The following is a 16,559-nucleotide window of genomic DNA, read 5'->3' on the forward strand; positions in this document are numbered from 1 at the left end:
CTACAGGAAAAGTATGTTGACCTCTGCATTAGAACTTCAGTTTACATCTGCTTGAGTCCCTCTTGGCTTATGTATTATAAAATTGCTTCAAACCTGGGTGCTTATAGCATATTTATTCAGTCTAGATTTTGTGTGTGTGCTTTGTCCATAAAACTACTTCTCTATGTACTTTTACCTTGACCCAAAGTGGGTAAAACCACTAGACCATTCAGGTATGACCTAAATCAAATCCTTTATGATTATACAGTGGAAGTGAGAAATAGATTTAAGGGACTGGATCTGATAGACAGAGTGCCTGATGAACTATGGATGGAGGTTCGTGACATTGTATAGGAGACAGGGTTCAAGACCATCATCAAGAAAAAGAAATGCAAAAAAGGAAAATGGCTATCTGAGGCGGCCTTACAAAGAGCTGTAAAAAGAAGAGAAGTGAAAGGCAAAAGAGAAAAGGAAAGATATACCCATTTGAGTGCAGAGTTCCAAAGAATAACAAGGAGAGATAAGAAATCCTTCCTCAGCAATCAATGCAAAGAAATAGAGGAAAGACTAGAGATGGGAAAGACTCTAGTGGAAAGAGAGTCTTGTTTCACTAGAAAGAGAAATGGGAAATGACTAGTGATCTCTTCAAGAAAATTAGAGACACCAAGGGAACATTTCATGCAAAGATGGGCTCAACAAAGGACAGAAAGGGTATGGACCTAACAGAAGCAGAAGATATTAAGAAGAGGTGGCAAGAATTCACAGAAGAACCATACAAAAAAGATCTTCATGACCCAAATAATCATGATGGTATGATCACTCACCTAGAGCCAGACATCCTGGAATGTGAAGTCAAATGGGCCTTAGGAAGCATCACTACAAACAAAGCTAGTGGAGGTGATGGAATTCCAGTTGAGCTATTTCAAATCCTGAAAGATGATGCGGTGAAAGTGCCATACTCAATAGGTCAGCAAATTTGGAAAACTCAGCAGTGGCCACAGAACTGGAAAAGGTCAGTTTTCATTCCAATCCCAAAGAAAGGCAATGCCAAAGAATGCTCAAACTGCCACACAATTGCACTCATCTCACACACTAGTAAAGTAATGCTCAAAATTCTCCAAGCCAGGCTTCAGCAATACGTGAACTGTGAACCAGCAGATGTTCAAGCTGGTTTTAGAAAAGACAAAGGAACCAGAGATCAAATTGCCAACACCTGCTGGATCATGGAAAAAGTAAGAGACTTCCAGAAAAACATCTATTTCTGCTTTATTGACTATGCCAAAGCCTTTGACTGTGTGGATCACAAAAAGCTGTGGAAAATTCTGAGCAAGATGGGAATACCAGACCACCTGACCTGCCTCTTGAGAAATCTGTATGCAGGTCAGGAAGCGACAGTTAGAACTGGGCATGGAACAACAGACTGGTTCCAAATAGGAAAAGGAGTACGTCAAGGCTGAATATTGTCATCCTGCTTATTTAACTTACATGCAGAGTACATCATGAGAAACTCTGGGCTGGAAGAAGCACAAGCTGGAATCAAGATTGCCAGGAGAAATATCAATAACCTCAGAAATGCAGATGACACCACCCTTATGGCAGAAAGTGAAGAGGAACTAAAAAGCCTCTTGATGAAAGTGAAAGAGGAGAGTGAAAAAGTTGGCTTAAAGCTCAATATTCAGAAAACGAAGATCATGGCATCCGGTCCCATCACTTCATGGCAAATAGATGGGGAAACAGTGGCTGACTTTATTATTCTGGTCTCCATAATCACTGCAGATGGTGATTGCAGTCATGAAATTAAAAGACACTCCTTGGAAGGAAAGTTTATGACCATCCTAGACAGCAAGTTAAAAAGCAGAGACATTACATTGTCAACAAAAGTCTGCCTGGTCAAAGCTATGGTTTTTTCAGTAGCTATGTATGGATGTGAGAGTTGGACTATAAAGGAAGCTGAGTGCTGAAGAATTGATGCTTTTGAACTGTGGTGTTGGAGAAGACTCTTGAGAGTCCCTTGGACTGCATGGAGAAACTCAGCAGTGGCCACAGAACTGGAAAAGGTCAGTTTTCATTCCAATCCCAAAGAAAGGCAATGCCAAAGAATGCTCAAACTGCCACACAATTGCACTCATCTCACACGCTAGTAAAGTAATGCTCAAAATTCTCCAAGCCAGGCTTCAGCAATACGTGAACTGTGAACCAGCAGATGTTCAAGCTGGTTTTAGAAAAGGCATCCTTTCCATCCTAAAGGAAATCAGTCCTGAATGTTCATTGGAAGGACTGATGCTGAAGCTGAAACTCCAATACTTTGGCCACCTGATACTAAGAACTGACTCATTTGAAAAGATCCTGATGCTGGGAAAAATTGAGGGCAGAAGGAGAAGGGGAAGGGGACAACAGAGGATGAGATAGTTGGATGGCTTCACCGACTCAATGGCCATGAGTTTGGGTAAACTCTGGGAGTTGGTGATGGACAGGGTGGCCTGGTGTGCTGCAGTTCATGTGGTTGCAAAGAGTTGGACACGACTGAGCTACTGAACTGAACTGAACTGAAGCTCAGGTTCACTGTCTGGCTCAGAGGTCAATGCTTTGTGTTAATACTAGAGATAGCCTCTGAGAAATTCCTGAAGGACCCTCTTGAGTGACTCTTTTATAGACCTTAATAAAATGAATTCACAAAAACTTCTATTTTGCGGAAAAATTCTAAGCCAACAGAAGGATCAGCACAGAAACTTGGCACTTTTTACCCCACATTCAAACAATTCCTCCCATTTCTTTTTGGTTGATACATGTGTTTGCATATTTACTGATTTTTTTTCCTCCCCTGGTCACCCTTAGTTAGAAATATAACCAAGTCTCCATGGAAACACAACATAATGCTCTCTCACAGATGATCGAGGGACCTGAGCAGCTGGTATTGGGCTGAAGGCTGCAATGGCATCTGACCAAATTAGGAAGAGAAAACAGCTTACCCAGCTCTTCCAGACCTTTCAGAATTCTAAGCTCAGCATGGAAACCTACACAGATTGTGAATTACTGCAGATTTTTAAAACTTCTCTTATTTTTAACAACTTTATTGATATATAATTTACATACATACAATTCACCCATTTGAAATGTACAACATAATGACTTCTAGCATATTCATAGAGCTGTTACTGCAGATCTTCCTTCTCTTTTTTTCTGAGAATACTCTATCTTATCCATCGTATGTTTCAGCTATAGGAGGCTTTCATCTCCTGACATGAGAATGACTGACAGGAGTCTACAGAATAAGCAGGAAGGGAACCTACTTTCAGTGAACACCTACTGTGTGCTAAGCACTGTGTGTCACAGCTGGCCCCTCGTCACACAGTTTGTAAAGCAGAAGCATTGGGATTTGAACTCTGGTCTGACCAGCTCCAAAGCCTATTATCTTTGCACTACACAGGAAACAACGCCCTTCAAAAAGAAGAAAATAGAAAAGACAGGTGGAATGAGGCATTTTAACATAACCATGGTCTTGGAGGGAGGTAGAAAACAAGATAAAGAAGAATATAAAAGTCTCCTCACCTAACCCTAACTATACTTACAAGAAGTTAAGGTCAAAAGCCAGGTTGGGAAGGAACCAAGAGATTCTGAATTCTCTTCCATTAAAATCTGTCCCTCATGCATAAACAGTTAGTGTGCCTTGAAAAAAGAACAGACAAACTACTATGGAAATTTGAAGAAAGACAGAGGAGGAGGAGGAGGATATGTATCAGGAAGATGTGGCAGAAAACAGCAGGTTCATAATTCAAAGCCTTGGCTATTTTCTGGGGCCAATTATCTACTTACCTGTACTTTTTTCTCCTCATATTCTCATCTAGGAACAACAATCTCCTAAGTCCCATTCCTTCCCTGAGTGTGGGCTAGTGGCACATAGGCTTGCCTAAGAGCCTGCCTCTGTGAGCAGGACCTGCCAGTCCTGCTCTCCAAGGCACCTTGAAGAGTCATCTCAGAACTGTACTCTCAAGTCGTGCAGAAGACAGGATCTCAGGTGTGCCTGGGGACCTGAGCTAGTGTGACTGCTCCCCTCAAGCAGGTGGGCTTTAAGCCCCCAACTTCAACTAAGACACTTTTGCTCTTATCTGTTTGAAGAAGGCATTCCTCTACTCCATAACTGCTTGAAAAAACACTGTCCTGGAACATATGTTCATCTGAACACAGACACACATCACAAAATACGTAACTGGTATTCAAACTAGGACTCTGAGCAAAAGGGGCATATACCCTCTGAAGATTTACACAAGAGATCATGGTGATACCACCCATCCTGGGACAAAGATGCAAAGACAGATTATGTTTTAAGCAATGAAACAGACCATCCTTCCCAGATCTCTACTCCACCACTGTTACCACTGAGGGTCAAGGAAAGAATGGAGAAGAGACTGAGAGAATGAGGAGAATCAAAGAAGGCAGCTCCTTCCAGTAAAGATAGATTCAGGGAAGATAGGTGAGGAATGACAGCGTCTCCTCGATCCCAGGCTGTGGGACCATGGATTCTTTTGGAAAAGCTGTTGGTTCTTCTCAGGCTCTACTTCGAAAGCATGTTGGGATGAGTTGTCCTATGTTAATATGCCCTATAAAACTTGAAGAGTTCATTCCTCTTCTGCAGGAGCCCTTTATTGCCTAAAGAGTCTGTGTGAAATACTTTGCTCTCCAGAGAGGAGCCATCTCAATGTAAATTGCTTTATTAATCAAATTAGCTGATATCTAGAGCAGTAATTACTGCATTAAAATAGACCTTTAGATTATAGAAAATAAAATCAGCTAGGGACATCTTGTCTATACAAAAGCAATCTTATTCTATGAACTAGAAGTTTTGACTTGAACTAAGACAACTGTTCTTTACAAATGGTAAGGGATTTGGTTTGGGGTTTTTTTGGAGCGGGGAGGGGGAGTTGTTTGTTTTCAGTACCCTTGTCCTGAATAGCTTTTGCTCAGCTTCCTTGATGTTTAAAACTCTAGGCATTTGTCAAGCAAATACTGATGCGGGTATAGCTGGGTTATTTAGCTAAGCACAGACATACTTATAGATGTTTGAACAATAATTGCTCTGAAAAAGAATGATACTTTCTATTTCAGAGCAATTGTAAAAGATTATACATTCAACCACATACTGGGAAAAAAATTCTCCCTTTTGTTAATCTTTCACAGAATAAATGGATGGTACTAGAGGGTTAGAGAACAACCAGTAATTTATGTTGGGCTACACTGATAAAAAGTGCTGTCATTTTAAGAACTTGTTCAGTCTTATGAACTACTTTATTAGTTACTAGCATAACCATATGATTCAGGCTTAAAAGAAAATAACAGCCTTGAAGACAAGGCAGCATTAAAAAAAAAATTCTATTCTTAATTTATAAATTTCCTTAAGAAGAATAGAGCTCCCATTCATCATTATGACCTGCAAAACCACATACTGTTGCTTCAGTATCAAGCCAAAGACATTTCTAATGGCACAAGGATGGGAACTTCCACAGGTGAGTCTGATTATATGTAATCTTTGAAGCAAAGAGATAGTGGACAATTTAAAGCTTGAAAAAATAAGGCAGCCCAAGAAGAAGGCTCACTGCATTTATTTTTCTTTTCCTTTTTCTACATAATCTTTTTTTTTGCTATTTCAACCCTTCTTTCTTTAACAACAACAAACTTTGATTTCAATGCAGTGCCCTAGCTGGATAATATTGCAACCAACAAGTACCTGTAAGCCATGCCCGTCTCTGCCCTGATGGTTTCCTGAAGTGAAATTCCATGGACACGTAAAAACTTCTCCAGGTGTTTCCGTTCCACTGCTCCACTGGGCCTAACAGCCCAACAGGCTGCCTGAGGCGGAGGCTTGGTCACTGCCAGGTGCCGTCTGCATTTCAGAGCCGATTCACTGGATTTGGGCAGACCCAGCTTGGGGCTGGGGATGTCTGCACAAGCAGGTTTATACAGATGCATGCTTCATAAACTCAATGAGGCAAAGCTAATTTCACAATACTTCACTTTAAGACTGGCTGTATCTTGCTAGGATTCTCTTGGGTTATCTGGCTTTGATGTGTCCCTAAAAGGGATCAGTTTGTTTTCCTTAGATGTCCCTTATCGTTCATGTATGCGAGCAGGCTCCTGGCAGAACTGTGAGTTAAGTCCCTGCTGAAGCCCGTGCAAAAAGAAGCCTGACCAAAACCAATCATATTTCTCGTCCCTGTAAAGTTTGCAAAGTCGAACTTAAGCAACCGCTTATTGGCCCTGGGGAAAAAAAAAAATATGGGCACCCTTCCCCATGTCTTTCTATTTAGGTAAAAGGAAATATTTTGGTGGGATAGGGGCCAAATGTTCTGTTCTCATAAGGATCATAAGGCCTTGGGGATGATTCATGAGTATGTAATGAGACCTCTCTAAGTCATCAAACATACCATAGTCAAGTAATTTATTATACTATTCATTTGGGTGAAAGGCCCATTAACCTTTTTATTTTTCAGATGTTACAGTCAAATGATAGGAGATATCAGTAAGGTGACTGTAACAAGCAAGGGACCCATACAAATATGCCCAACCGATTTTTGACAAAGATGCAAGAGTAATGCAATAGAAGGGTAAACTTTCTGACAAACAGTGCTAGAGAAATCGGACATTTATAAACAAACAAACTAAATGAACCCTTGACTTAAACACCTCACATTTTTATAAAAATTAACTCAAAATGGATCACAGACTTAAATGTAAAATGTAAAACTATAAAACCTGTAGGTAAAAACTTGGAAGAAAATCTTCAGAAACTAGGGCTAAGAGAAGAATTCTTTAGACTTGATATAAAAAACACAATCAATAAAGGGAAAAAATTATAAATTGGATCTCATCAACTTTCTGTAAATGAATAAAACAAGTTACAGATTGAGAGGAAGTATTTGCAAATCATATATCCAACAAAGAACTTATATCTGAACATATAAAGAAATAAAAACTCCCACTCGCTGGGTAAGGGGTATATGAGATCTCTCTGGGTTGTTTCGTACAACTGCATGTGAATCGATAATTATTTCAAAATAAAGTTTTTTAAAAAGCAAAGAAAGACCTCGTATAAGGTCTTTCCACTTTGTGATTCCAGCTGTGACTCTCCTCCAACCATGACCTCTGGGCATGAATGGTTCATCCAGTTCACCACACTTCCTGTTTCTAACCATATCCTTGCTCACATGGCTTCTCCCTAAACCTTTCAAATGTTTCCTTAAAGCTCATCTTCTCGAGGAATTCTTTCCCAAGCTCCTAACCCCTAGTACACAATCATTTCTTGAAATTCCTCTTGAAATTCACTTCAAAAGCACTCGCTTGACAGCTCTAAACAGTTTCCCAAACATTTGCACACCCCTGATGATTTCTGCCATATCTTTGTACCACCTATACCAATGTTTATTTAGTGTTTGGGATTATTGATAACTTTCTATTTTAGCTAAACAAATTTACTTAGTGTTATGAATTGAATGTTTGTTTCCTTCCAAAAATTCCTATATTGAAATTAGTCTCCATTGTGATTGAGGTGAGGCCTTTGAGAGATGATTATATCATGAGAGTGGAGCCCTCATGATTAGGATTATTGCCCTTTTAAAAAGAGACCAGAGAGTTGGCTTCCTCTCTTTCTGCCATGTGAAGAGGCAGCAAAAGATGATTGTCCGTAAAAAAGGAAGAGGGCTTTCACCAGAACGTGACCATGCTCACACCCTGATCTCGGACTTTCCAACTTCCATAACCAGGCAAAATCAATATTTGTTGCTTAAACCGTAGTAATTTCTTATAGCAGCCCTGAGAGATTTAATAAGGCAACATTGTATTACTAGCATCATAAATAGAAAAACTTTATCACTTTCAATAAAATAGAGTCAACTTGGAAAAAATAAATACAATAAAAATGAAGAATAGTATTAAACTATAACTAGACATTATTGGTGTCCAAAGGCTTTCAATCAGACAGAGACTTATATTTTTGGTTTTTACTGAGAAGATTGATAGGTGTTAAAGAGGTGTTTTAGGTATTTTAGCACAGATCTGAGAGTTGGTTTTTTTTTCTTTTAATTTTCCCTTTTTTAAGGTAATCAGAAGAGGTGAAAGAAATTGAAATAGGAATATACCACCTTTACAGTGTGAATCAAGCTTATTTAATGCCCCTTCTGTGTACCAACTAAAATCATCTCTTTGTCCACCAATGGCAACTTGTACCTACTTTGGGAACACAGATTCATAATATATTGTCCCAGGACTTCCCTGATGGTGCAGTGGATAAGAATCCACTTGCTAACACAGGGGACACAGGTTCGGTCTCTGGTCTGGAAAGATTTCACATGCTGTAGAGCAACTAAGCCCCTGTGCCACAGCCACTGAGCTCATGCGCTAGAGCCTGAGAGCAGCAAATACTGAGCCTGTGTGCTGCAACTGCTGAAGCTCATGCACCCCAGCTGCCAAAGTCCTGAACCTCAAAAGAGAAGTAAAAGCTTCCAAGGAGAAAGCCAGAAAAGCTAGAAGAGCAGTCCAGCAGTGGTATGGACTTAAAGAGAAACTCGAATCCCCAAGTAAAGTCTGTATCTATTATTCAGTCACTTACACTAGCCACTGTTTAAGTCAGCCACGGAAGTGGTTCTTCCAGTGGAGTTCCCCCAAGGACGAAACAGAGTGAACCGGAAGAGCAGTCATGAACAGTGAAACAGGAGCCTGCCTCATTGTTTCCTTCTGCCCTCTGAATATGGATCCAGGCCCAAGAAGGGAGCGAGCGACAAGAAAGCCAGTATTTACCAGAAGCTGAAATTTCTCTTTACTAAGTTCTAAAAGTTGATCATTGTCATAAAAGGTCCCAGTTTGAAGACGGGGAGTAGAAACTATATTTATAAAGGAACTATGTGTCCTTTGGCTGTTGCTCAAATTCAAATAAATTTTAAATGATGTGTATAAGACTATAGGAAATGGTTCTGAGCAGCTGGGGTGGGAGCGAGGGTAAGGGGGGTGGGGTGGGGGAAGTTAATATCTGTCTTTCTTTCCATGGGATGATAATTATTATACATTGTTCAGAATCTTTATGCATTATACAAACCCAGGGTCAGCAGAGTGTGGGAAAAATGACATGGCTATCTGATGAGAGAGGTGCTTCCGGCCACATTCTGCTAATGGAATGCAAGAGGCCCTGGGGCTTATAAGTCACAAATAGAAGTTCATATAGCCCTGGATGGTGAGCAGGCTTAATCCACACCTGCTCAGCATTCGTAAATAACCATGTGACTTTGGGCAGGTCTTGACTTCTCTGTCCCCTTAGTTTTTATGGCCTCAGACTTAAGTAATCTCTAAGATTCTTCTAGATCTAATGTCTTGTGAGTCTTAAAAGCTACTTGAGCTAAACATTCTATAGAGATGAGGGCCTTTCCTGTGTTGACTCAGTGAATTATTAGCTAGCTCTCTAAGATTCCAGGCCCATGAAATTGCTACCATTATTCTTAGAATATGGCAATCATATTTATAGCCTAATTTTAATTTTTTCTTGGATAAAGAGGCAACTTGTTAAACACAATATCCTAGATATATGGATATCTCACAGTCATCTAAAAATTGTCTTGGCCTACAATTGAAAGATGAGACAGGAACTGGAGGGACCAGAAGAACGGAACTGTGTTTCCACAGCCAGGATGAAGAGTAGCTGCCCAGATGAATTTGGACAAGGGACACCAGACCACAGATGCGGGCAAGCCTGCCTTGCTATTCCAATTACTTATGGGAACTCTGTCCTTCTGCTCTGCAGGTGACGCTGTGACAGAGCAGTCACATGCCTGAAATGTCTGCTTCCAGCCCTTTGGGAACCATGTGACTAGTTTCTCTTCTTGTCGATGCCATCGTCTCTTCTCGTCACCTTTCCCAGAGCTACCTGGGGTCTAGTTGCATGTTGCATGTGACAAGACCACAACTGAATATGTATGGGTTGTATAAACTTAACACAATGAAGAAAATATCGCCTTTGCCCTTTACTGTGAGGAGCTCAGGCTACAAAGCTGTACACTATGAGCTACAATACAGGCAAGCAGTGAGGAGAAATGAAAACCCAGTCTTGGGGGTGGAGTAGAGGAAGTAACAGCATCAGGAAAGGGAAGGGTGGGAGGGGTGGAAGGAGTCCCTTCAGAAGTTTGCAATCAAGCATGAAGCCAAACCTTTTTTTTTTTTTAATATAATATATATACTGAGTCTTCATTGCTGCAAGTGGGCTTTCTCTAGTTGCAGAGGGCAAGGGCTAGTCTCCAGTTGCGCTGAATGGGCTTCTCTTGTTGCAGAGCGTGGGCCCTAGGGTGTGGGCTCAGTAGTTGTGGCACACACAGTATGTGCAGTCTTCCCAGAGCAGGGATCGAACCATGTCTGCTGCCCTGGCAGGCATTCTTAACCACTAGACCACCAAGGAAGTCTGAGGAAGCCTAATCTAGAAAGTATGTTTATCATTGATTGAACCTCTCCTAGACAATACATCTCACCTCCTTTTAGGCCAAAATTTCTTTAGGAATAGAATAAAACAATCCCAGCAGCACCGGGGAGGGGACACATGTTCAGCACATGAGGTTACACCATGGAAGTAATGGAGAGCCCCAGTTAAGGCAACCTTAGCTCCCGAAGACAATGCCTCTACCTCAACCTCAGTCCGTTTTCTCTTGTCCTTATCCCTGCTGCTTGAATATTATACACTCTTGCACTATGACATAAAAGCAACTCCTCCCCAATGTGTAATTATCATATTGCTAATATATGCATAGATATATACATTATAGCCTTGTTTTAGGAAAAACAGAAGCATGCATAAGACTGATCAGGTCTATGGTCTCTTTCTCAGCTGTAAAGGGCTGTGGCAGGGCTGGCCCTTGGGATTTCACTGACACCTGTATTTTATCCCACACTGACCCGCATCTACAATAAGAAAGCATCTTTGAGTTTTGGCATTTGCGGCAAAAGTTCTCCTCACTACTTTAGGTGTGTCTCTCTTGCCCATTCTGCAAAAGGGCTCAAAAAATGACAAAACGTGGTTTTATTCTAAGGTAAATGCAAAGGAAATGCCCAATGGGACTGCGATGTGAAAAGTACATTCTGTGGCCAGAAATGCCTTGAAAGATGGCCACTGGGGACACAGAATGTATTGGAGAAGAGGTAGGTGATGAGGAAGGTAGGTAGGTGGTGAGGTCTTAGTCCTTTTACAGGGGCTTTGCAGTCTCGTTTTAAGTATTGTTGAGAGACAGAAAATTTGAAATCAGGTTGATACTGTGATCACAGTTTCTCCTCCTCCCACCCCCTGCCTTATCCCATTCTGCACTGGCCTGACTTGGAGAACTTCCATGGAGGAGAGGTGGAGTATGGCGGAAAGAGCATTGTCTGTGAAAGCAGGAAAGACTTGAGTTGGATCCCTGCCCATACAGGCACTTTCTGAGTCCCATTTCTTCCTCTGAAAAATACACTTCACCATATTATAACGTAGGGTTGTTGTGAAGATTAAAGGAAATATGGTATTTGATGTCGCTGACACAGAATGAATGGTTATTTTTACAGCACCTGCTGCATTGCACAACTCCAGGGAATGGCCATTGACATTGCAGTCTGTGTGGATGCTGTCCCTTGTGTTGCATATATGCCACTGACCTCGACAGACAGAGCAAGCAACAATTTTCAGGAGACTTCAGTGCTATGGGTTACATGACTGCAAAATGGATGGGATGACTTTAAACATGACTTTCTCCTTCCTAAGGAAAAGTGAAAGATTATCTGGATAAAGTGCATTTGCTCTGCATCTGGTGAGAAATCCCTCCATCACTCCTTAAGCATCTCCTCAGAAAGCAGATTTGAAAGCTGCAAAGAACCCCTCACCTCTATAGCCACTGCCCTAGTGTGTTCTGCCAAGGGGCTCATCCATCTTCTACACATTATTCTTTCAGGGTCTTGAACTTGTCAAAGGCGAGGCTGGGAGGCTGGGACACAGAGTAGCATCCTAAGAGGTAAATCTCAGCTACAAAACAAGGCCTAAAAATGTATAGTTTCAGGGTTGCGATAACAATGTGCTAGTAAAAGGTTTTATTGCAATCATTCCATCTGAACCAATCTACCCTTTCGTTGTCTTCTCCTAGGCACTTGTGCATGAGTGCTCTAACTAAATTATGTCCAGCTGTGACTCCATGGACTGTAGCCTGCCAGGCTCCTCTGTCCATGCAATTTTCCAGGTAAGAATACTGGAGTAGGTTGCCATTTCCTCCTCCAGGAGATCTTGCCAACCCAGGGATCAAACCCACATCTCCTGCATTGGCAGGTAGATTCTTAGCACCACCTGGGAAGCCCCTGCAGGCACTTGCATGTGTGCTAAGTCACTTCAGTCCTGTCTGACTCTTTGTGACCCTATGGACCATAGCCGTCCAGGCTTCTCCTTGCCAGGATTCTCCAGGCAAGAATACTGGAGCGGGTTGCCATTTGCTCCTCCAGAGATCTTTCTGACCCAGGGATCAAACCTGCAGCTCTTATGTCTCCTGAATCAGCAAGCAGGTTCTTTACCACTAGAACCACCTGGGAAGCCCTAAGATTATTCAGGCACTTATCTTATCTAAGATTATCTAAAAAAACAAAAGTATGATTCTATTGGAACTGTAAGAAATCTTAGAAATCAGCTGGTTTGATTCTCTTGTCTTGCCAATAAGAAAAGAAACATCTAGGTAAATTGGCAACATTAAGAGTCAGTTACTGTAAGGACTGGAGTAAAGGATAAGTTTTCAGGAGCTTAGAGGTCAGAGGGACAGGGGTTTAAAGCCTTACCCAACAAGATGCTGCTCTGAGATATGAGTGCTGAGTTTTTAGTTTCTTCCTTGGAAAAGTGGGGAAAATAATACTACCTTTTCAGAGTTAAAATCACTAAACTAGTTTATGTATTATATTGCTTCTTGAAATATCATTTGCTATGTATTATACACCCCACATATCCTACATTGCTTCTTGAAATATCATTTCAAGGTTTCATAATTATAAATGTTTATCACTGACCAAAGTTCCAAGGCAATCCTGTTGAAAAACAATCCACTGAAAAAACCCTCTGTGTGCTTCTGCTGTGGAAGACAAATGAAGAGCTTCACTTTGCTTACTTTATGATAGAATGTTCTTTTCAGCTGGGAAATTTATCAAATCGGGAGTACAAGTATCCCGTCAACATTTTGAAAAATTGTGTCCTACGTGGTTTTGCCTTTCTAAAGTCTCTAAGGGTTATGCCAAGATAAACTTCAATGGGAGACCCTTCCAGCGCTTGGCATTTTCCCAAACACATTTCAGTGTTAATTCAAATAAAGCCACAACTGATTTTTTTAGAGGTCACCTTTTCAGAAAACTTGCTAGATAAGAACATCACCAAGAATCTGCAAATGAACACACAATATATCACAAAGGCCACATTTCAAACCTCCTAGGAGAGTACCTCAATTCATAAACCCACTCCTTCTTGATCATTATTCAAGAAAGACAGATTTTGTTATTTCCCATTCCTCAGCAGAGTAAAGATAGCAAATTAGATGAAAAGGGTCATTAGAGGCAGGGATCCTGACAGGAGCAAAGAAAATCTACAACAACATAAATATACAGAAAGACCAATGGAGGGGGAAAATACAGAAGCCAACATTTAAAAGCAAAATAGCAAAATGAGGCCTCTAATTTTCAAGGCAAATAGATCTATCGGCCTTAATAGTCCCTGAGGACATTTTAACATAGCACAATAGTTGACATTTATCAAGATAAACTAGACCTGTCAAATTGCTTCTTCAGGTTTAAAAAGTTAAAACCTTGACAGTTAAATTAGAAAGGTTCAGGTACTGGAGAAAATAACTTGAGTCAAAATTTTCATTCTCTGACGATGTTAAATGAGTAAGGCCTAACTGTGAATTATTTTCTGCATTTAGAAATATTATCTTGTCCATTCTCACAAATAACTTAGCGGCTTAGTTGGTTCCTAGCCTAAGGAAAAGTCAACTTTGTTTTTGAGCCATAGACTACACACCTCTTTCCTCTGCACCTTTCCCGCCTGCCCCTTTGCTGGTTCATATCCCCACAAAATCCTGCACATTCTTGTAAGAGTCCAGTTGAAATGATGTCTTATTCCCTGACATTTCTCTTTCCTATCTCCTCACCTCCTGGTAGAACTATTTCTTTATTTCCATAGCCCTTCATTCACACTTCAAACATCTTACAGTGGACCTGTCTTCTTGCCTGAGAAGACTTCAAGATTATTCAGGGAAAGAAGCCTGCCTCACATATCTCCATATCCCCAGAGTTGAACATAATAAATGATCAAAATTCTTGAATGCATTTCTATTTAATTTTCTAGTTTGATTCTATCAATATTACATATATGGTAATAGAAGAGTGTCTTGAATTCTGAATACTGACTTCATTGGAAATTCATTCAACTGAAATACTTTTAAAACACATTTACACTTAATATTTCTTGGCCATTTTTTAGATAAATGATCATCTGGAACCTAAAAATATTTCAAATAGACTCAAGCATTTAATATTGTTCAATAAGCAACTGCTCTTTGGATAGTCACATCATCTGAATTGCTAAGCCTGGAGACAGAAAGAGCTGATTTGTCTAACACACTGCACTTGTGGAATTGTTTATGCTGACTGTTACCTCCTGAATCCCAGAGGTTATTAAATAATTCAACAGCCCTTTTGGGCAGCTTGTTTCATACCTAATGTTCATTGCTGTAATCAAATTAAATATGAGGATTAAGCTACAAAATGCACTTTGGGCTTTAATTTTTTTAAGTGAAATATTTCAAATTTGTAATAAAAAAAGAGGCTCTTAAAAACAACCCAAATTTTCTTAACTAATTTTTCCTCAAATTGCTCACCCTTCCACACAAAACTGTGCACATATCTTGTGAAAGGATATTGAGACAGAGAACGAATGCCATTTTAAATGATATGCAGTTTTACGTAATGATATTACATTCCAAACCATGGTGCACCCTGCTGTTGGGAACAGAGTGACTGGCTTACCTGCAAGAAACCTGTAAGTGCATTACAGAAAAACATATGTAATGATTACATTGTTTGAAAGAACATACTCTCCTGGATGCTCCTTTTAAAAACACACACCTGGCCAGTCTGAAATAACAAACTGAATAAGTGAGCTCTCTTGGCTGTCAACAGGGCTCCCTGGCCTCTGGGCCTGATTCTGCCCCATGAGCTGTCAGCCAGAGCCCTTGGCTGCTACCATGGGAAGGGATGACCGGCTGCACTGCAGCAACCCCACCTCACAACCCCATGGCAGAGGAGCTGTAGGGAGGCTCCTGGCTTATTCAGCCATACATGATTCTTAGGGCAATTAAAAAAAAAAAACAAACTCAGGTTCAAAATGGGAGCTAAGCACTCATGAGTTGACATTTGCAAGGCTGTATTCCAAGCTGCCAAGCTGATATCACATCACTATCTACAGGTTTCTGAAGGGCCATCGACCTTCTCAGTAAAACAAGGAAGTGAGGTCCAAGCAGAGAAGCCAAAAGAGATTTACCCACTGTATGGCAAAGGCCAGGTCAGTGAGTCAGGCTTTGAATGAGAGGGAAAATGTTGAAAGGAAAGGAGTGCCTTAGCCCCTTCCTGTTACAGGAAGCAGCCAGACTCCACCTCAACACCTCCTTTACTCTGCACTGACCATGGCTCGGTGGCAGGGACTGGCCAGCTGTTCACCTTGCCTGTTTTTCTCTCTTCCTAGCCATACATTTGTCCTATGATTCCCAGCCTCCCTTGCGATTAGTTAGATATAATCATGTGACTGAATTCCAGTCAATGTCACTTTTACCTACAGCTGCCACTTAAAGTGATTCTACACACGATCCACCATACTCTTCTGTATTCTGGACCAATGTCAACACTCGGCTACCAGGCAGCTTAGTAAACAAAGCTGAAGAGGGCAAACTTTCATCAGCCTGGGCCTGGATCTGACCTAATTGAAACTTCCTATTCTTGATAACACTTACATGAGAAGGAAATAAAACTTTCTTATATCAGGTCAGTGAAGCTTCGGGATTTATTTAATAGCAGCTAGGTTTACCACCTGAATGCAGAGTTCCAAACATTAGCAAGGACATATAAGAAAGCCTTTCTCATGATCAATGCAAAGAAATCAGTTCAGTTCTTCAGTTCAGCCCCTCCGTTCTGTCTGACTCTGTGACCCCATGGACTTGCAGCACACCAGGCTTCTCTGTCCATCGCCAATTCCTGGAGCTTACTCAAACTCACATCCATTGAGTCAATGATGCCATCCACCCATCTCATCCTCTGTCATCCCCTTCTCCTGCCTTCAATCTTTCTCAGCATCAGGGTCTTTTCAAATGAGTCAGTTCTTCACATCAGGTTTCAGCTTCAATATCAGTCCTTCCAATGAACACCCAAGACAGATCACATTTAGGATAGACTGGTTTGATTTCTATGCAGTCCAAGGGACTCTCAAGAGTCTTCTTCAACATCACAGTTCAAAAAATCAATTCTTCTGTGCTCAGCTTTCTTTATAGTCCAACTCTCACATCCATACATGACTA

General features: G+C 40.9%; 1 protein-coding gene across 3 annotated transcripts in view; it reads right to left on the reverse strand.

Annotated features, from left to right (window-relative positions):
* Window positions 1-16,559, reverse strand: part of KCNAB1 (potassium voltage-gated channel subfamily A regulatory beta subunit 1) — a 458,084-nt gene that overhangs the window by 427,291 nt on the left and 14,234 nt on the right. Inside the window, exon 1 of one of the 3 annotated variants that reach the window (XM_068992193.1) lies at window positions 5,702-5,943. The exons of the other annotated variants lie outside the window; for them this stretch is intronic. Coding sequence (XP_068848294.1) covers window positions 5,702-5,943 — 242 coding nt within the window. Of the gene's footprint in view, window positions 1-5,701; window positions 5,944-16,559 lie in introns of those variants that run through there. 3 annotated transcript variants of the gene reach the window in all.

The sequence above is a fragment of the Capricornis sumatraensis genome, chromosome 1 (genome assembly GCF_032405125.1).
Source record: "Capricornis sumatraensis isolate serow.1 chromosome 1, serow.2, whole genome shotgun sequence".
NCBI lineage: Eukaryota > Metazoa > Chordata > Mammalia > Artiodactyla > Bovidae > Capricornis > Capricornis sumatraensis.